Source organism: Bombyx mori, chromosome 21, assembly GCF_030269925.1.
Source record: "Bombyx mori chromosome 21, ASM3026992v2".
Lineage (NCBI taxonomy): Eukaryota > Metazoa > Arthropoda > Insecta > Lepidoptera > Bombycidae > Bombyx > Bombyx mori.
In genome coordinates this window covers 13,982,348-14,003,548 of record NC_085127.1, presented here as the reverse complement: position 1 = coordinate 14,003,548, position 21,201 = coordinate 13,982,348, and the positions used below count along the sequence as shown (strand labels likewise).

Here is a 21,201-nt window from a genome sequence, read left to right as displayed (position 1 = left end):
CATAACTGTCAATTGTACGGGCACTCTTCCCGTAACTGTCACGCGCGCCCCCGTTGTGTTAAGTGTTTGGGCGATCACGCCACGGCCCTCTGCGCTCGCGACCAAAAAACCGCGACGGAACCGCCTAGCTGCGTCCTGTGTCGAACACAGGGTCACCCCGCGAATTACCGTGGTTGCCCCCGAGCCCCTAAAATAAATCGCCGCGTCGCCCGCCAAAACCGCCTCCGAGCTTCCGGCCCAGACATCAAAGCCTCGGCACCCTCTGTGTCGCAGGCTAAGCCAGCGTTCGTTCCGGCGGCGGTGCCCAGTGTCTCGGCCTGGGCAAAACCGCTGCCGTACACGAACACGGCTACAACTCCCTCCTCCGCGATTCGTCCCGCCCCCGCGACTCGTCCCTCTCCCGCGACTTGCCCTCCGACCGCGTCCGACAATCTCGCTTTAGCGATCGACTTCTTTCAGTCGATCAACTTTGAGCGCGTTAACGCTTTGGGCGACGCCATTCGCGCTGCCTCCACTGCACAACACTTTATCGCCGTTGTGCAGGAATACGCCGACGTATACGCGTCATTAAATACGTACGTCCTCCCCTCACTCCGCCGGTAATCAATGGCGTATATAAGTAGAATAAAGCCCCTATCCGTAACGATAGGATTTTTTAACGCTTACGGTCTCGCAAATCAACGTGATCAGGTTTCTGACTTTTTGCGTGACCACCAAATTGATATCTTTTTAGTGCAGGAGACCCTACTTAAGCCCGCGCGCCGTGACCCTAAAATCGCGAACTATAACATGGTCAGGAACGACAGGCTCTCTGCCCGTGGTGGTGGTACCGTCATTTACTATAGAAGAGCCCTGCATTGCGTCCCGCTCGATCCTCCCGCGCTCGCTAATATCGAAGCATCACTGTGCCGAATCTCACTGACGGGACACGCGCCGATCGTTATCGCGTCCGTTTATCTTCCACCGGATAAGATCGTTCTAAGCAGTGATATCGAGGCGCTGCTCGGTATGGGGAGCTCTGTCATTCTGGCGGGCGACCTAAATTGTAAACACATCAGGTGGAACTCACACACCACAACCCCGAATGGCAGGCGGCTTGACGCGTTAGTCGATGATCTCGCCTTCGATATCGTCGCTCCGCTAACCCCGACTCACTACCCGCTAAATATCGCGCATCGCCCGGATATACTCGACATAGCGTTATTAAAAAACGTAACTCTGCGCTTACACTCGATCGAAGTAGTTTCAGAGTTAGATTCAGACCACCGTCCCGTCGTTATGAAGCTCGGTCGCGCTCCCGATTCCGTTCCCGTCACGAGGACTGTGGTGGATTGGCACACGCTGGGCATCAGCCTGGCTGAATCTGATCCACCATCGCTCCCGTTTAACCCGGACTCTATCCCGTCTCCTCAGGATACCGCTGAAGCCATAGACATCTTAACGTCACACATCACCTCGACATTAGATAGGTCATCGAAACAAGTTGTAGCGGAGGACTTCCTTCACCGCTTCAAATTGTCCGACGATATTAGGGAACTTCTTAGAGCTAAGAACGCCTCGATACGCGCCTACGACAGGTATCCTACCGCGGAAAATCGTATTCGAATGCGTGCCCTACAACGCGACGTAAAGTCTCGCATCGCCGAAGTCCGAGATGCCAGATGGTCTGATTTCTTAGAAGGACTCGCGCCCTCCCAAAGGTCTTACTACCGCTTAGCTCGTACTCTCAAATCGGATACGGTAGTAACTATGCCCCCCCTCGTAGGCCCCTCAGGCCGACTCGCGGCGTTCGATGATGACGAAAAAGCAGAGCTGCTGGCCGATACATTGCAAACCCAATGCACGCCCAGCACTCAATCCGTGGACCCTGTTCATGTAGAATTAGTAGACAGTGAGGTAGAACGCAGAGCCTCCTTGCCACCCTCTGATGCGTTACCACCCGTCACCCCGATGGAAGTTAAAGACTTGATCAAAGACCTACGTCCTCGCAAGGCTCCCGGTTCCGACGGTATATCCAACCGCGTTATTAAACTTCTACCCGTCCAACTCATCGTGATGTTGGCATCTATTTTCAATGCCGCTATGGCGAACTGTATCTTTCCCGCGGTGTGGAAAGAAGCGGACGTTATCGGCATACATAAACCCGGTAAACCAAAAAATGATCCGACGAGCTACCGCCCGATTAGCCTCCTCATGTCTCTAGGCAAACTGTATGAGCGTCTGCTCTACAAACGCCTCAGAGACTTCGTCTCATCCAAGGGCATTCTTATCGATGAACAATTCGGATTCCGTACAAATCACTCATGCGTTCAACAGGTGCACCGCCTCACGGAGCACATTCTTGTGGGGCTTAATCGACCAAAACCGTTATACACGGGAGCTCTCTTCTTCGACGTCGCAAAAGCGTTCGACAAAGTCTGGCACAATGGTTTGATTTTCAAACTATTCAACATGGGCGTGCCGGATAGTCTCGTGCTCATCATACGGGACTTCTTGTCGAACCGCTCTTTTCGATATCGAGTCGAGGGAACCCGCTCCTCCCCACGACCTCTCACAGCTGGAGTCCCGCAAGGCTCTGTCCTCTCACCCCTCCTATTTAGCTTATTCGTCAACGATATTCCCCGGTCGCCGCCGACCCATTTAGCTTTATTCGCCGACGACACGACTGTTTACTATTCTAGTAGAAATAAGTCCCTAATCGCGAAGAAGCTTCAGAGCGCAGCCCTAGCCCTAGGACAGTGGTTCCGAAAATGGCGCATAGACATCAACCCAGCGAAAAGTACTGCGGTGCTATTTCAGAGGGGAAGCTCCACACGGATTTCCTCCCGGATTAGGAGGAGGAATCTCACACCCCCGATTACTCTCTTTAGACAACCCATACCCTGGGCCAGGAAGGTCAAGTACCTGGGCGTTACCCTGGATGCATCGATGACATTCCGCCCGCATATAAAATCAGTCCGTGACCGTGCCGCGTTTATTCTCGGTAGACTCTACCCCATGATCTGTAAGCGGAGTAAAATGTCCCTTCGGAACAAGGTGACACTTTACAAAACTTGCATAAGGCCCGTCATGACTTACGCGAGTGTGGTGTTCGCTCACGCGGCCCGCACACACATAGACACCCTCCAATCCCTACAATCCCGCTTTTGCAGGTTAGCTGTCGGGGCTCCGTGGTTCGTGAGGAACGTTGACCTACACGACGACCTGGGCCTCGAATCAATTCGGAAATACATGAAGTCAGCGTCGGAACGATACTTCGATAAGGCTATGCGTCATGATAATCGCCTTATCGTTGCCGCCGCTGACTACTCCCCGAATCCTGATCATGCAGGAGCCAGTCACCGTCGACGCCCTAGACACGTCCTTACGGATCCATCAGATCCAATAACCTTTGCATTAGATGCCTTCAGCTCTAATACTAGGGGCAGGCTTAGGGACCCCGGTAACCGTACTCGTCGAACTCGACAAAGAGGTCGACGTGCAACCTAACCCATGCATCAGCCCGCTGAGTTTCTCGCCGGATCTTCTCAGCGGGTCGCGATTCCGATCCGGTAGTAGATTCATTCGCGAAACAATTGCTCTTGAGCCGTTAGGTCTCCTTCGGAGGCGCTCGGGCAGTTGTTAGCAAATCCCACCCCTTTTGGCTGAGCCTTTGCTCGCCCACCCGTCCTGGTGAAACTGGAAAGGCCTTCGGGCCACCAGTAAACTTTCAATCATAAAAAAAAAAAAAAAAAACCTTTGATACCCACTGGGCATAGGTCTACCCTTTTTTAAGCGTATTAGTTTTGAAAAACTCACGCAAGATGATGCCGCGATGTAGGTATGAGACCAAGAAAATCGATTCGTATATACATATAATTATTGAAATGAATTCTATCTTAGTAGAAGATTTTATCTTAAAAAACATATTTCATTCTAAATAAAAATTAATATCGAAATGCGGTAACCAAATAAACTAGAATATTAACTAAAATAAACTAAATATAAACTAGAATAGATTTGGGTACGTTGTCCGCTTTCTAAGTTATATGCGTGTTTTCTGTTAAGTCCTTTATTTGTACGGATTTGTTTGAATTTCTATGCAGGTTGTGTTGTTGCTTTTTTACCAAGTTTTTTAAATGTTACCAAATGTGTGTGTGTATTTATATGTATATATATTGTTCTGTATCTTGTAATATTTATATCTATATACTTCTATACTAATATTATGAAGAGAAAAGATTTGTTTGTTTGTATTGAATGGGCTCCGATACTACTGAACCGATTTAAAAAATTCTTTCACTGTTAGGAAGCTACACTATTCCCGAGTGACATAGGCTATAATCTTTTTTGAAAAAAATTAGGGATCTTTCCTAAAGCTCGAATAGTGTAACCCAAGATGTAAAAAATTAAAGGATTATCTGTATATATAATTTCAAAAAATAAAATACAATCTGGTTTATATAAAATCAATACATTAAACCCGAGATTGATCCGAAAAGTAATTTTAAAACATGTCTAAGACCCACGAAAACCGACGGATATACATAGTATAGAAACATAAATGTCACATTGACATTAATTAAAGTGACAGGCAGACAAAAGACGCACTAAATTGTGTCGGATCAGTTTACCAGAAAACAATTACAAATCCAAGGCGTTCAGAATATATTAGCATTTAAACAAGCTCACACTAACAATTATGTTTTATATGCGTTATATAAAATCGCCGTCAGAACGAAACGAATTTAAATTAGAAAATAAATCAAGGCATTTAATTGTTATTGATCGTATTGATGAATAAATTGTCTCCATCTATAATATATCTAGATACTATTAGTTCTGTGTGAATTGAAACGTGGTCTATGATAGTAATATATTTTTATAGAAAAATAAACGGTATGTAGTTTTTAACAAAAATTTTTATTGCTTAGGTTAGTGGACGAACTCACAGCCCACCTGGTATTAAGTGGTTACTGGAACCCATAGACATCTGCAACGTAAATATCGCCACCTACCATGAAATATAAGTTCTAATGTCTCAGTATAGTTACAACGGCTGCCTCACCCTTCAAACCGAAACGTATTACTGCTTCACGGCAGACATAGGCAGAGTGGTGGTACCTATCCGTGCGGACTCACAGGAGGTCCTACCACCAGGACCACCTATAACCTACCACCAGAAGACCTATAACCTAAGAATGCTATTTCCAAGTGCAGCTAATTCCAAGCCGGATAAGAAATATTTATAAAATTATAATTTCTTTATAATTTTAATAAGAAAATGAGTTTCTAGTGATAATAACAATTTGTTATCCGTCAAATGAATAGTTTTAAATGTTTATTGTTATTATATTCGTTATTTGTTTATTCAAATTTACAAAGCGAGATTTAGGCTATAAATTTACCCGACTGGTTTCTGTTTTCGTTACCAAATTCGGGAATGTTCTTTGCGATTCATCAGATCCGATCAGATGAATTATTATCCAATTGGTATTTTTAACCTTTTTTGTTCTTTTAGTGTCCGCTAAGAGAAACAGCAAATAAAATTCAATTATGTCCGTACCTCAAAGCTGTTTATTCAAGGGCTATTCAAGGTTGTATAGATGAGACCCGCGAAATATTAATATATATCGTAATTTCTGATGTTAATTGGATGTTTTCTGGTCCCACGCGGCTATGTGATAAAAACTGCGCATTTCTAGCGCAAAATGAGCCGATGTTGCGTTAAGCTGCTTTCAGACTACTCTATACTATAGTGCCATATAGTATAGCAGCCTATACCTAGCCAATAATATATAGTATACAGTACAGTGTGAACGTGTCCATAACAATGGATGGTGCGCGATATAGTTGTGCTATGAGCTATATACTATATGCTATTATATTATAGAATAGTCTGAAAGCAGCTTTATCATAATTAAGCCTGGTGGCAGGACCTTTTGAGTCCGCACGAGTAGGTCCCACCACCCTGCCTATTTCTGCCATGAAGCAGTAATGCGTTTCGGTTTGAAGGGTGTTGGAGCCGTTGTAACTATATTGAGACCTTAGAACTCATGTCTCAAGGTGGGTGATGCCATTTGCGTTTTAGAAGTCTATGGGCTCCAGTAACCACTTAACACCAGGTGGTTTGTAAGCTCGACCATCCATCTAACCAATAAATGTTAACATCCGAAAGAGAAATAGATCTACCGAGGCTATATTAAAGATTGCTTTAGCGCAATTCCGGCTCATTGATTCGCTAATGCGACTAAAATTATTCAGAATCTTTGATTTTCGGCTTAAAGTACAAACTACAGAACCGTCCACGGTATGCTGTCTCGCACGGATACGCATTTGCCCGTTTCTGTTTTTTGTCTAAAACTGGTCTTGGCTCATTTGACCTAAGTCATCCATTTGGCTTATATTATTATGGACGTTATTATGCGAGAGGTAACAAATCAATAAATCTTAATTTTATTTCTCAGGTAGACTGGCTGGACAGGCTGACGTTTCGTGAAATCGAGATGATAAATGAAAAGGAGAAGCGAAGTTCGAATTATATGTATCTGATGGTGGAATTCCCGAGTGTTCAGATCGACGGCATCAATGTGAGTCTTGAATGTATTTCTCTTCTTTAACTATTTATTTATTTAGTGTACCGCCTTTTTCGTATATGTTTGGATAGATGATTTCGTATAGGTGTATGGAAATGGTAGTGCGAGGTAGAGGGGGAAGAGGTCGACCGAAGAAGACATGGATGGAGTGTGTGAATGACGATATGAGAGAGAGAGGAGTGAGTGTTGTGATGACGGCTGATAGATGCGAATGGAATAGAAAAATTCGCTGCGCCTACCCTACCTAGTGGGATAAGGTGGAGACAAAGAAGAAGATAAGAAGCTTTTTTGGAGTTTACTCCTTTAGAATCGATTTACATATATAGGCCCGGGGTATGAAAATTATGGGGACCAAAATCGTACTAGCATGTCACACGAAATGCGTTATGCGCCTGATTGCGCATGTCACACGAAATGCGTTATCGCAGGTGACGCCGGGCTGCTGCGCCGGCAGTCCGCCACAAAGCCTCGTACTGATCGCGCGTTTCTCTCATTATTGTATTTTCATATATTTGTTAGTCGTTTGTTTTGTGTCTCGTTAATTTGTTAATAATCTGTAGTGTATCGTGTTGTCGTAATATAGAACTATTTCTCGTATTGTTTCGTTTAATTTTTTATATCCAGTAAACTCCAGTCGTGCGTCGGAGCGGACACACACACTTTTTTTTTTATTGTTTAGATGGGTGGACGAGCTCACAGCCCACCTGGTGTTAAGTGGTTACTGGAGCCCATTGACATCTACAAAGTAAATTTCGCCACCCACCTTGAAATATAAGTTCTAAGGTCTCAGTATAGTTACAAGCTTCCGGTTGTGGGATTATTTAATGTACAGTATCAGTCACGTAGCGCGAAGATTGTCCGTAAAATGCCTCGTTTGAAATCAACAAACTCGTCGCCAAACGAGTATTATCATAATTTTTATTACAACAAAAATTCAAATCAAATGTCGCAACCCGCCGAGCTAAAGCTACCACTATTCTGTACCGTCAGTATTGAACAGACCGTTCATAAATCGACACATATGTCAAAATAAGTGAAAGGACACCCATTTTTTTTAAATCGGTAATAAAACACGTTTATATTAATAAGTTTGGAACTATTTGTATTTTATACGTGAAGAAGGGCTGATATCAAAAAACCGTGCGTAGGTTTTTTGATGCCAAGCTGTAAGGTCTGTGGTTAGCACCTGTTAAATGGTGTACCTAGCTGGTTAGACCTTGACAGATGCGAGGTCTCTTGATACGCTTTTATTGGCTTTAATTGTTTGAAACGTGTTTAAATATTTCAACGTCATTATCATTAAGGCCATTGGATTCGGTTGAGGTTTTGCACACGTATCAAGGACTGATGACTGACTCGGTGATGGAGTAGTTAGCGGCCTTGTTGTGCCGAGGGTCGTGGGTTTGATTCCCGCATCGGGCAAACATTCGTTTTTTTTTTTGCTCAGATCGGTGGACGAGCTCACAGCCCACCTGGTGTTAAGTGGTAACTGGAGCCCATAGACACCTACATTGTAAATGCGCCACCCACCTTGAGATTTAAGTTCTGAGATCTCAAGTATAGTTACATCGGCTGCCCCACCCTTCAAACCGAAACGCATTACTGCTTCACGGCAGAAATAAGCAGGGCGGTGGTACCTACCCGCGCGGACTCACAAGAGGTCCTACCACCAGTAAAATTGTATTAATTTCAAACGTCTCGTATGATTTACACTTTTCGTGCTCACGGATGATAAAGTAGCTTTAACTAAATATCTACGGGTCGCGTATTTATTGTATTTGATTTATTTCATTTATATATTGTTTTTATTTGCAGCACGCAGTTGTGTACTACGAACAGGACGGCGATGAGATGTACCAGTTCAGAGCTCAGGCCGAGCTGGTCACCGTACCGGATTGCGAAATATTGAAGGTGGGTGTTTGAGCTCTGAACGTGCGTCCTATAGGACATTTTGAATCCTCAACATAAAATCTCTTTCGTTCCCAATGAAATAATTATTTATGATTACGGAAGAAATAGAAATGTTAATTAATAGTATTCGTAAAATGTATAATAATGTAGATAAGTGGTAGTAGTGTGGCGACTTCTGATCTAATAATATTAAAGTTAGTGAGGCGCGCAATGTAACGATATATACTGATGAAAAGGGGTCATTGACACCTGTCGTTTTCGTCTTAGATTGCGGTTTCAAGAAGTAATAATGAATTTCCCTAAATCATAGGCACGCAATGTAACGATAGACACTGACGCACGGGTCATTGACATCTGTCACTTTTGTATTAGATTGCGGTTTCAAAAACTAATAATGAATTTCTCAAAATGATATAGTAGTTTAACAGTGTTTGTCGTTACACCGGAGAACGTGGTGGCGAGCAGTAGTTGAACAGTGTTTGTGGTTACACAGGAGAACATAGTGGAGAGCAAGCAGCACCGGCTGGCGCGGTCGCTGCGCGCGGGGCAGTCGGCGCGCGACGCCAAGCCCTCCGCGCTCGAGCGGGACCAGCTCGCCGCGCTGCTGGCCGCGCCGCCCGCCCGCGCCGCGCCCGCCCTGCACCAGGACCTGCTGTGGAAGTTCCGGTGAGCAGCGCCACCCACCACCTTACAACCAACCTTCTCTATACCTTAGTCGTCGTGGCCTAAAGGATAAGACGTCCGGTGCATTCGTAGGTAGCGATGCACCGGGTTTCAAATCCCAGGCGGGTACCAATTTTTCTAATGTAATACGTACTTGACAAATGTTCACGATTCCACGGTGATGGAATAACATCGTGTAATAAAATTAAACCCGCAAAATTATAATTTGCGTAATTACTGGTGGTAGGACCTCTTGTTAGTCCGCGCGGGTAGGTACCACCGCCCCGCCTATTTCAACCGTGAAGCAGTAACGCGTTTCGATTTGAAGGGCGGGGCAGCCGTTGTACTGTTAAAACTGAGACCTTACAGCTCATGTCTCGATGAAAGTAGCGACATTTACGTTATATATGTCTATGGGCTCCGGTTCCCACTTAACATCTGGCCTGCGCCCACGTGCGGTTCGGTCGAGTATAAGGGCGCACTGACTACATGACGTCACTGTCCGCAGGTTTTACTTGTCGTCGCACCGCCGCGCCCTCACCAAGTTCCTGGAATGCGTCAATTGGAATAGACCTGGTGAGTTGCCTACTCGAAACCCGTTAATGTCACATCGTATGGAGAAACTTAGGACTAAAACCGAATATACATATACATGCCACTGGTGGGAAGTACCACCAGCCCGCCTATTTCTGGTGAGGCAGTCGTGATACTGTACAATTCAGAGTAAGATCTCATCTCTCATTTTAGAACACAGTCAAATCAAATCAAACTTTATTAGCTAAAAAACGACTTACAAAATTGTTGATAGTTAGTAGGTGGTGGTACCTTCCCGCGCGGACTCACAAGAGGTCCTACCACCAGTAATTACGCAAATTATAATTTTGCGGGTTTGATTTTTATACACGATGTACTGTCTGTATGCAGGCGAAGTGCGTCAGGCCCTCGCCATGATGAGGCAGTGGGCGCCCATGGACGTGGAAGATGCGTTAGAGCTGCTGACTCCGAAGTTCACGCATCCCGCTGTTAGGAAGTGAGTATTGTGATACCGGCATCTCGTTTTTACCATCGCACCGCCCGCCACCGGAGCAGAGTTCATCCATACTAACTGGAGCCACTGCGGTCATCCACAGTGCGTTTCCAGAGATCCTTTCTGCCACATACCATCCGGCTATGGAATGAGCTCCCCTCTCACGGTGTTTCCCGAGCGCTATGACATGTCCTTCTTTAACTTCTCAGCTTTATAATATTATAGTATAGATAATAAATAAATAAACAAATTTTCAGATACGCGATATCGAGATTGAGACAGGCTCCCGACGAGGATCTGCTGCTGTACCTGCTGCAACTGGTCCAGGCCCTGAAGTACGAGAGCTACTCGGAAATACACGAGGGTGAGTGTCTGAGGAGTGAGCGACGTCGCAACTGCTCAAGTCTGTCCCCCGTACTGACCTCCCCCTCTCCCCGCAGAGTACGCGCGCACGTGCGGCAAGGACATGCCGCTACCCGTGGAGCTGGACCCTCGCCTGGGGTACAGCCACCGAGACACTCTGCTGGCCACCTCGGGTAAGCACTACCACTTACACAACCCTCCATCACGCCCCCGATATCAACCAGACCTTGCTACTGGTAAGACCTCTAGTTAGTCTGCGCGGGTAGGTACCACCCACCCCGCCTATTTCTGCCGTGAAGCAGTAATGCGTTTCGGTTCCACCGGACGTGACCTTGTGAGCTTTCTTAACGCTCAATATTTTGTACAAAAAAATAAACTTAGTAATAATAAATTGTTTCATTTACTTTTTAATAGTAAAAGTACTGATAATAAGAATAATAATAATAAAGAAAGATAAACTTATTTAAAATTGCATTTATAATTCATACTTTGTGTATAACAATTTTGGAATCTTTAAGTTTAACGAGATGCAAAGTTAACTTGAATCACTTGTTCGTGTCACCGCTCTCCTGCATCTCCATAATTGCTTTACTTGGATACTTGCAAAATTCAATCAACAGAATAAAATCATTTAAAGTTTGAATATGTAATAAATGTAAACTGTGTCTCCAGCTCTGAGCGACGTGTCCGCGACCAGCCGGGACCCGGACGGCGCGGGGGGACAGGGGGGACCGGGGGGACCCACCGGGGGACAGACCCCGGGGACCGCCGCGCCCAGCGATGACGTCACGTGAGTCTCCTACCTCACCTGTACAATAACGATTTTCTGTGGCTTTCTCTAGATAGATTAGTGTTGACTTTTTGACGGGAACGCGAGGAGTGAAGTTGTGTGATTTGTTTTATTTTGTCTATATAGTGTTTCTTCAGGTTTAAATGTGTAATAACGGTGGTTTATTAACTGTTTAATATCTGTGAAAGTGCACAAATGTGGGAAAATGAAACAAACCTGCTGGACGTAAACTTCTCGGGACCCTTCTAAAAGTCGACTGAAAAAATCTTAGAAAATGACCACCATTTTACTGAGATTATATTTCGTTCATCATTTTTCATAAAAATATGGGTATAAGTTAAAATAAGACATGACTTAAAGGTCTTAGTTCCGTGGACCGTGATCGATGAATCTCCCCTGTTATCTTAATAGAACCGTTGCTATAATGTCCCCGTTGTCGGTGCAGGTCTGGTGGCGAGGAGCAGGGCAGCCTGGCGTGGTTCCTGATCGACCGCGCGTGCCGCAACCCGCAGCTGGCCAACTACCTGTACTGGTACCTGCTGGTGGAGTGCGAGGACGCGCCCGAGCCGCCGCCCCCGCGACACATGTACCTCGCCGTCATGCGCACCTTCAGCAGACGACTCGCCGACGGTAAGCGACCCTACACCACTACTCACGCGACTCACACGCGAGCGAACCGTCCACGGGTAGGTATCACCGCTCTGCCTATTTCTGCCGTGAAGCAGTAATGCGTTTTGGTTTGAAGGGTGGGGCAGCCGTTGTAACTATACTTGAGACCTATACTGAGACCTTAGAACTTATATCTCAAGGTGGGTGGCGGCATTTACGTTGTAGACGTTTATGGACTCCGGTAATCACAACACGAGGTGGACTGTGCGCCTGTCCACTCAGCCAAGCAATAAAAAAAACTTGAGAGGTGTCAAGGGACACCCGGATGGAACGAAGTTCCTTTCGATTAATTAGTGAAGGATATGTAATAAATAAAAATTATTATTTATTATGAACAAAAAACCTGTATACATTCAACAACACACTGTTCAATGCGAAATAGAAAGATGAAACGAAAATAACTGGCTTGTTTTCTATGAGAGAGAGAGACAGACTATAGCAAAAAGTGTCGTTACAACTTTTGGTCTTCATTTTTTCCGTCTAGCCCCCTTTCGCAACGCGCGATAAGGAATATCATTCCAAAAACCTCCACCGACCTGATGTTTAAATAATTCAACCACCATTCCATTATATACCTTAACGGCAACCAAATAAAAGCTAATAGTAATTGATGGCGTATGATGTTGGCAGGTAGCAGCTCGCACCAGCGCACGCGCTCGTTCCTGGCGCGGCAGCAGGTGTTCATCGACAAGCTGGTGCGGCTGGTGCGCTCCGTGGCGCGGGAGAGCGGCAGCCGCGCGCGCAAGGCCCAGCGCCTGCAGCAGCTGCTCGCAGACCCCGACGCCAACAAGTTCAACTTCGCCAGCTTCGAGCCCATGCCCTTCCCGCTCGACCCCAGCGTCACCATCAAAGGGATCGTCGCCAAGAAGGCCAGCCTCTTCAAGTCCGCCCTCATGCCCACCAAGCTCACCTTCCTCACGACCGAGGGCGTCGAGTACGATGCCATCTTCAAGTACGGCGACGACCTGCGCCAAGACCAGCTGATCCTGCAGATGATCACGCTGATGGACAAGCTGCTGAGGCGCGAGAACCTGGACCTGAAGCTGACGCCGTACCGCGTGCTGGCCACCAGCTCCAAGCACGGCTTCCTGCAGTTCGTGGAGTCCGTGACGGTGGCGGAGGCGCTGGCCACGGAGGGCAGCATACAGAACTTCTTCAGGAAGCACAACCCGTGCGAGGGCGCGCCCTACGGCATCAAGCCCGAGACCATGGACACGTACATCCGCAGCTGCGCCGGATACTGCGTCATCACCTATCTGCTCGGTGAGTCTCGTTCAATTCAAACAGATAATGTAACATGAAATGTGACCCGTAGCGGTGACCCTATCTATCTATCTATCTTCTATCTCTATATATAAAAATGAATTGCTGTTCGTTAGTCTCGCCAAAACTCGAGAACGGCTGGACCGATTTGGCTAATTTTGGTCTTGAATTATTTGTGGAAGTCCAGAGAAAGTTTAAAAGGTAGATAAATATAAAAATGCTTGATATTAAAAAAAAAAAACAATTCTGTTTTCCCTTTGATGGATGTCTCCCATTGGACGGATTCCTTTTGTTTGTTTTAAATTTATTTTATACAAAAGTTTCAAGTCTTTTATTTATCGATTGAGGCACTACGAAGTCTGCCGGGTCAGCTAGTTTAAATTACAATCCGTTGTACTCTGCTCAATTCGATCTGACTGGTGTGGTCCGTGGGCAGGTGTGGGTGACCGGCATCTGGACAACCTGCTGCTGAGCCGCAGCGGCGCGCTGTTCCACATCGACTTCGGCTACATCCTGGGTCGGGATCCGAAGCCGCTTCCGCCACCCATGAAGCTCAGCAAGGAGATGGTGGAGGCCATGGGCGGGGTCAACTCGGACCACTACCACGCCTTCCGCAAGCTCACCTACACCGCCTTCCTGCATCTCAGACGGTATGTCCCACACGCACCCGCACTTAACTATGTCCAATTCTGATCGTTGTACGGTTCGTCCACACAACCCTTTATTAACCCTCAGACCCAGCCCACTGAGGTACTCGCCGGATCTTCTCAGTGGGTCGCGTTTCCGATCCGGTGGTAGATTCTGCGAAGCACGGCTCTTGCTAGGACTAGTGTTAGCAACACTCCCAGGTTTGAGCCCCGTGAGCTCACCTACTAGTTAAGGTTACGCTGATATAGACTCTCAAAGCTCTCACCTAGTTAAAAAAAAAAGTAATTCATATTTTACCGGTTTTTAAATTGCAAGCATAGCCTTGTGACACGATACAAAAATATTGGCCGCGCGAGGTCATAAGCCCTCAGCTCATGACTGACGCTTAGGAGGGCGAGATATATACTAGTCGAGTGACCATCATATTGATCAGCTATCTTGAACACCCCCAACAGTCATGCAAACCTGATGCTGAACCTGTTCTCGCTGATGGTGGACGCCTCCGTCCCGGACATTGCGCTGGAGCCGGACAAGGCCGTCAAGAAAGTGCAGGATAAGTTCAGGTAACTACAACTAGCACTGCATACACCTTCCTGTTGTGAGGCGGATATACAAATCATCACTGTCGTCGTGGCCTAAAGGATAAGACGTCCGGTCCATTCGTATGTAGCGATGCACCGGTGTTCGAATCCCGTAGCCGGCTACCAATTTTTTCCAATGAAACACATACTTAACAAATGTTCACGATTGACTTCCACGGTGAAACAATAACATTGTGTAATAAAAAACAAACCCGCAAAATTATAATTTGCGTAATCACTGGTGGTGGTAGGACCTCTTGTGAGTCCGCGCGGGTAGGCACCACCACCCTGCCTATTTCTGTCGAGAACCAGTAATGCGTTTCGGTTTGAAGGGTGGGGCAGCCGTTGTAACTATACTGAGACCTTTGAACTCATATCTCAAGGTGGCTGGCGCATTTAACACTAGGTGGGCTGTGAGCTCGTCCACTCATCTAAGCAATAAAAAAAACCTTTGACGCAAAAATTTCAAATATACGAATTCGTCATCAGCCTGTATCTCTCCACTGCTGGATGTAGCCCTCTCCCATAGTCCGCCACAATGAACGATCCTTCTTGCACATCCAGTCTTGTCCGGCATATCGAATATATTAAATTAAACAAACAATACTGTAGCTGTGGTACATCATAGTCCATGCAAGTAATCTCAATAAAACTTCACCCTGTATATGTCTTGTTAGATTTGGATTTTTCAGTTCGCTCTCAAATATAACTGTAATATACATTGCAGGCTGGATCTCGGCGACGAGGAAGCCATTCACTACCTGCAGAATCTCTTGGACATGTCAGTGACAGCTGTCATGGCGGTCCTCGTCGAACAATTCCACAAGTTCGCTCAATACTGGAGGAAATGATCACGAAAGGTGACTAGAGCCTTTTCTGCTGACAGTACTACTGGGCCGCCACAAGATAATAACGAGGAATAGATGATGCATGCGGTTTTAAAATTTTGATAACATGAATACCTAATGAATTTATTATTATTTTTAATATTATGGAGAGTAAGTTCCTGTAGCGATAGATAAATACATGAAAATGAACACCGATTAGGTAGTGATCGCACAAAAACACAACAGAATTTCGTGCCCTATCTTGGTTTGCTGTTGTCCAAGAATAAGCAAAGGACAACAGTTGGATAGAAAACAAAACTGTTTCTTTTTTTGTATCGAAGTATGGTGGGTAAGGAGCCCTTTGTTTCCGTTCAAAATTTGGTAATAACAAGTATGATAATTGTAGTAAATTCCCTTTTAAGCGGAAAATAATTTTAGTTCACTCAAGCTAACCCAAATGTTGAATGATTTGTAAACCAGCAATGTAAAGCAAAGTCCAATCTCCCCTGAACATTGTTTTACATTGCGTGCCGAGCTTAATGTGGCAAGAATCGCTAACACCGCCCTTGTTGACGGAGCCAGCTAACTTATTCACCGTATTGTATTTTAGAGGCTAACAATATGATAGTAGACATATAAATAGACTTAATTATTTTGTATCTCCCCAAACGAGTAATGTAAATTTAATTCCTTGATGTAAGACCATAAGAGTTTTAATACTTTTTTGTTTCGAATTTTTGGTCTTAAGTTATGTTTCACCAAATGAACGTATTTATGACAAAAATATCTAAACATAAATGATTGTAAAATTTCCTTTATTCTCAAGGTCAATAATATATAAGGAGACAGCAAAGACCAAAGTTACAAAGTTAAATACAAATTGATTATAAAGATATGATCAGCAAGCGCCACTTTTTACGGTTAAAATAATCTCTCACTGTTTTTCAAAAGTAGTGTAGTAGACAATTTATTTTATATTTCGCTTACATGCTTCAGCATGTTTCTAGAGGAAAGCCTGCATTAAGCTTCATCAGGGCTTATTGAGCCTTGCCTCTTAGAATCTCTCGAAAATACAATCTTTAAAATTAGTCTGGCTAAAAAATTTTGTACTATGGAGCTTAAGACCTTGGAGACTGCATGATGGATCTTCTTGCGTAACTACGTCCATTTCGTTCTATAGTGAGGATTAAACTCAACCACGCACGAAGCGTATACGATCTGGCGACCTCTCAGTTGTGTGAAGGCTTATCTCACGTGTCAGATGTAAAGTGTGTTAATTGAGTCGTATATTATCAAAGGCGGCAATCTGTACATTTGGACAAAAAATTTTTATTGATATGTCAATACAGATTTATTTGAATATAATCGTCTCCTTCAAAGAATACGGTTCAAAACCTGCATTAAATAAAGGTTAATAGTTAACCTGTTATTTATCTAAGATGTCGTTCCGAAGAGTTTTGTGACTGCCAATGGAATACAAAGTCAATAATTCGTTTTTCTGATTTACCAATCATTGTCCAAAAGTCAGATTGCCGCCTTTGATAATAGTCGACTCAATTATTAATTATTATGCCTCAGAATTATTAATTATTAACAAATCACATTTCTTATTTTTCATCTTTTATCTATAAAAGTATTAAAACGAGACTTTTGTTATATAAATAATGTTACTATTCGAAAAAAATCCACAGATAATATAAAAGCAAAGTTTGCTATTTTGCTATTGAAGAAGGAATGTATATTTAAGAAAGTCATCGAAACAACATTAAAATTCGTTTGAGACCTTTTTGTAATAATGTAATTGTAAAAATGCGGTAGTTTTTATAATTTTATACTGTGATATATTAGGTTTAAATGTGTATTGATAATGAAAATAAAGATTATTTTTGATATAAAAAAGTTTTATTTCATTTAAGCATATATTATTTCATAAGCTTATGTAATTAAAATCGTCCAGTGGGTACCATGTACTAGCTTAAATACATAAAGAGTAAAGTAATTTTCAATGTTCATAAGAATTATTTTTCTTTCAGTTATTTCACAGTTTAAAAGTTTATGTTCACTGAATTCATTAAGTACATTCATTCATTCACAGAATCATTGATTATAGTTGTTCTGTGAGAATACAATATATTGCTACTTGGAATAAACTTAAGTACATTCTCAAGTTGTTGCTAACACAATAACTGACGTTTTAAGTCCAATTTCATTTAAATCATTCATAATCATGACTAGTGAATATAGTTTATCAGTTTATAGTAGTTCAGATCTCATTGTAAATAGATTTTACGAACATTATACGTTATTTACACACCCTTTGATATACCACATTAGTTAACAATGATCCGTTACTGCTGTGATAAATGATAAAATTAAGATTTTATACGTACAGAATAAGTTACATGTGAGCAGCAATCAAATCACTGCCATTTGATACACAATCACTTGCAATATAAATCTTGCTTCCAGTGTTTGTTTGTACAACCTCACATGCAGCTATCTCTGCATAGTTCACTCCTCCAATTACAAATACCAAAATAGTTTTTGGCTTTAATTGAAACAGATTACAGAAGTTCGGGTCGCTTTTAACTACTTTAGATAAAATCTTAGGATCTTTGCAGCCAAATTCTAAGTCATTTGAAACTTTAAGATTTGACAATTTCTCATTCAACGTCTCGACACCATCTTTCAGTTTTTCATTTATTACACCACCAATTTTAAAGTCCGTCAAAGTTGACAGCTTTGTCAGAACTTCACTGAGGCTTTCAGAGGTGAGTATGGCATTACAGATAATAGCAACTAAAGGTATGTAGCCACCGTTGAAAACATAACTCGGTGATGACTTACCTACATCATCTGGCTTAGATGGTAACTGTTTTAATTTATGAGCAGCAGTCTGAAATTCATTCTGCCATTTTGGTAATTTATCACTTAAGTTACTTAAATTGGAAATATTTAATGAGAGCTTTATATTCGAAGGTTGAATTAGCAAGCCAGAGTTGATCAAATTATTGAATACATACAAATATTTGTAACCAAAGGCCAAGAGGTATTTATTGACTAATGTATTGTATTCATCATAAGACAAACCTTGTGTTAAGCTTAACAAACACATCAGACGCAAACTATTATAAATGTGAATTTCAGTCCCGAAGTTTTCATCAAGGAAGTTATAATTGGTCTTTTTGTTTCTATTATTCAACATTTCAGTCTCAGTTAATTTTAGATTCTCAAATCTGTTGCTCATTTCTGATATTATCGTTTCACAAGCTAACACATGGTTTACTAGATTTTGCTTGAAGAGAGTCACTTGTTGGAGTTTGGTCGCAACAAAGTGCTTCATTTCTTGTATACCTAATGCTTTTATGTCTTCGTTTTTAAGTAATTTAGCTTTAGAACTGAGAACGCTGAGGACTTCAGAGAAATGTCTGTGTTTTATCTCAGCATACAGACTATCTATAGAACTATCTAAAGGCATTGCTGTACTTTTACTTTCATTGCTTTGTTCACTATCAAAATTTAACTTGCCTTTCATTACTTTTGTATCTTTAACATTCAAATCCAGAAATCCACAGTTTATACTGAATATTTCTTTAAGCAATCCGCTGTATGTAGCTGGAGTTAGCAGACTTGACGCATAATCCTGGGTACGATCTATAACAAGTAACGCTCCTATATCCCTTGAATTATTTGTATCTACAAAGTTTCTAGAATAAGTTTCATTATATATTTCTAACATGTCTAGTACTCCCGCAGAAAATTTACCAAATGAACACATTACTTTAGGTCTCCCTGTCACATGAAATAATGTCCATAAAGACATTGCTACACCGGACAGTAAGGACTGATTTTGGTCAACAAATAACTGTTTAAATAAAAATGGTAACTCTAAACTCAATAACTGATCATCGAGGACCATTAATTCCCATGCGAATGCATGTAATTTAACCACACCATATAAACCTTTACTTTCTAATATGGAATCAAATGAATTTAAGACTTTTGGAATTATAATGATGTGGAAGCCATTTACGTCAGCTATAGATGGATTCTGACTAATGAGCGATGATATTTGGTCCAGGACACATTTGTATTTTATGATGCACGCTGGAATAAAGTATACTCTATTTGCGTTTGCCGTTGGACCGAGTTGGGGATCCATTTTGTATATTTTGTCAACTCCATGTTGTCTGTAATCGATAGAATTATTATTTTGAGTTTAGATAAACAACCAAATACATAACTATTATGTATCTAAATTAATTATTTCTCTATTCGCTATCAGAAACAAGTGCTGTTTCTTATAATTGTCAAGTGGTCAACAGTGACAAACAAACAACCAATTACAGAATTTATATCATCATCATCACCATTATCATAATCATTATCAACCCAGTCGTCCAATGCTAGACATAGTCCTCTTGCAATCCATATCACAGATCCCGATCTTCAACTTGCCCCATCCTTAAATAATGTTTTTTTTTATTACCTACTTCCACACACCACCACATTATGTTGAATGTTTATGGGAGCTCATAAGCCTCACAACGCTATTAAAGTAATTCAAAGAGAAATCGGATTATTTTAATTATCATTTGACCAATAACTATGTATGTATTTAAGCAATTGATCTTCAGTTAAAGGTAAAGATAAAACCACCGGTTTTGTCTTCATCTAAAAAAGAAATGAAATAAAAGGGGTAGGTCTGTTGACTGTATATTTCTCTGTAGACAGTCAGTAACAATCATATGAAAATGCAATTTACCTGAGCCATGTCACACCGCATATTCTTTCCAAAGCCTTAATTAAGGATGGATCGATTATTAAATCCTTTTTCTCGCCACACTGACTCAATATATTTTGTAATTTGTTTTGTGAAATTAGTGATAATGATGACAATTTAAGATTGAGTGGTTGATCCATTGTGGACCTTTCGATTATTTAGACTCCAAAATTCGTGGCGATCACTTTAGATATTTTCATTTTTTACTGTTCCACTACATCATTATTAGATTATACGTATTCTTCAAATAATTACTCTGTAATGTTATTTCTATTGAACAGAATTAATGCTCATTGTTTTAGGAGTGGATTATTTTTATTGTTTACAGGATTTTATGACCTGGTTACTAAGACCTTTAAGTCATGTCTTATTTTAATTTATATTCTTATTTTTATGAAAAATGATAAAATGGGGTGAAATGAAGATGATTAATTGGAGACATTAATCACCTGGGATGAAATTAACTGAAATGATATGAGATGAAATATAATGTCAAATCAGTAAAATGGTGGTCATTTACAAAGATTTTTTCAGTGGACATTTTGGAGAATCCCGAGAAGTTACGTTCAGCGGCTCTGCTTCATTTTCCCACATTTGGGCACTTTCACAGATACTAAGCAGTTAATAAACCACCTTTATTACACATTTAAACCTGACGAAACACTAAATAGACAAAACAAAACAAATCACACAACTTCACTCCTCGTGTTCCCGCCAAAAAGTTCAACTCATAGATCAGTGGACATTTTGGAGGATCCCAAGAAGTTACGTTCAGCGGCTTTGTTTCATTTTCCCACATTTGTGCACTTTCACAAATACTAAGAAGTTAATAAACCACCTTTATTACACATTTAAACCTGAAGAAACACTAAATAGACAAAACAAAACAAATCACACAACTTCACTCCTCGGCTCCTCACGTTCCCGCCAAAACGTTTAACTCATAGATTATACACTTGTTCAACTCATAGATATGACAGCTGTTAAAGAGTAGATAACTTTATTCTTGAAACTGATTTATTTCATTAATTGAAGTGAAACTTCCATAACGGCGTTGGAAAAAAATTTACCGTCACATTTTTCGGTTACGCGTCACTTTTT

At 42.2% G+C, this 21,201-nt stretch overlaps 2 protein-coding genes across 2 annotated transcripts in view; one reads left to right on the top strand and one right to left on the bottom strand.

The window, feature by feature from the left end:
* Window positions 1-17,216, top strand: part of LOC101743450 (phosphatidylinositol 3-kinase catalytic subunit type 3) — a 34,119-nt gene extending 16,903 nt beyond the window's left edge. The window contains exons 5-17 of the mRNA XM_012689486.4: window positions 6,447-6,569; window positions 8,391-8,486; window positions 8,980-9,152; window positions 9,658-9,725; window positions 10,074-10,179; window positions 10,434-10,540; window positions 10,617-10,712; window positions 11,212-11,329; window positions 11,775-11,959; window positions 12,629-13,261; window positions 13,698-13,911; window positions 14,365-14,472; window positions 15,218-17,216. Of these exons, the coding sequence (XP_012544940.2) occupies window positions 6,447-6,569; window positions 8,391-8,486; window positions 8,980-9,152; window positions 9,658-9,725; window positions 10,074-10,179; window positions 10,434-10,540; window positions 10,617-10,712; window positions 11,212-11,329; window positions 11,775-11,959; window positions 12,629-13,261; window positions 13,698-13,911; window positions 14,365-14,472; window positions 15,218-15,341 (2,151 nt within the window). The 3' untranslated portion in view covers window positions 15,342-17,216. The remainder of the gene's footprint in view (window positions 1-6,446; window positions 6,570-8,390; window positions 8,487-8,979; window positions 9,153-9,657; window positions 9,726-10,073; window positions 10,180-10,433; window positions 10,541-10,616; window positions 10,713-11,211; window positions 11,330-11,774; window positions 11,960-12,628; window positions 13,262-13,697; window positions 13,912-14,364; window positions 14,473-15,217) is intronic.
* LOC101739445 (vacuolar protein sorting-associated protein 33B) lies at window positions 17,198-20,811 on the bottom strand. Its single transcript, XM_038018452.2, has 2 exons — window positions 20,083-20,811; window positions 17,198-19,507 (listed from the first exon to the last, which is right to left on the bottom strand). Exons 1-2 carry the CDS (start codon window positions 20,238-20,240, stop codon window positions 17,716-17,718), a joined length of 1,950 nt encoding a protein of 649 aa, XP_037874380.1. The 5' UTR covers window positions 20,241-20,811; the 3' UTR covers window positions 17,198-17,715.
* Window positions 20,812-21,201: the final 390 nt, after the last annotated feature.

Bases quoted from the DNA above. Each gene is read 5' to 3' on its own strand.
- LOC101739445 (XM_038018452.2), bottom strand. From the start codon at position 20,240: ATGGATCAACCACTCAATCTTAAATTGTCATCATTATCACTAATTTCA. The intron at 19,508-20,082 runs GTAAATTGCATT...TATCGATTACAG, and splicing joins TGCGGTGTGACATGGCTCAG to ACAACATGGAGTTGACAAAA.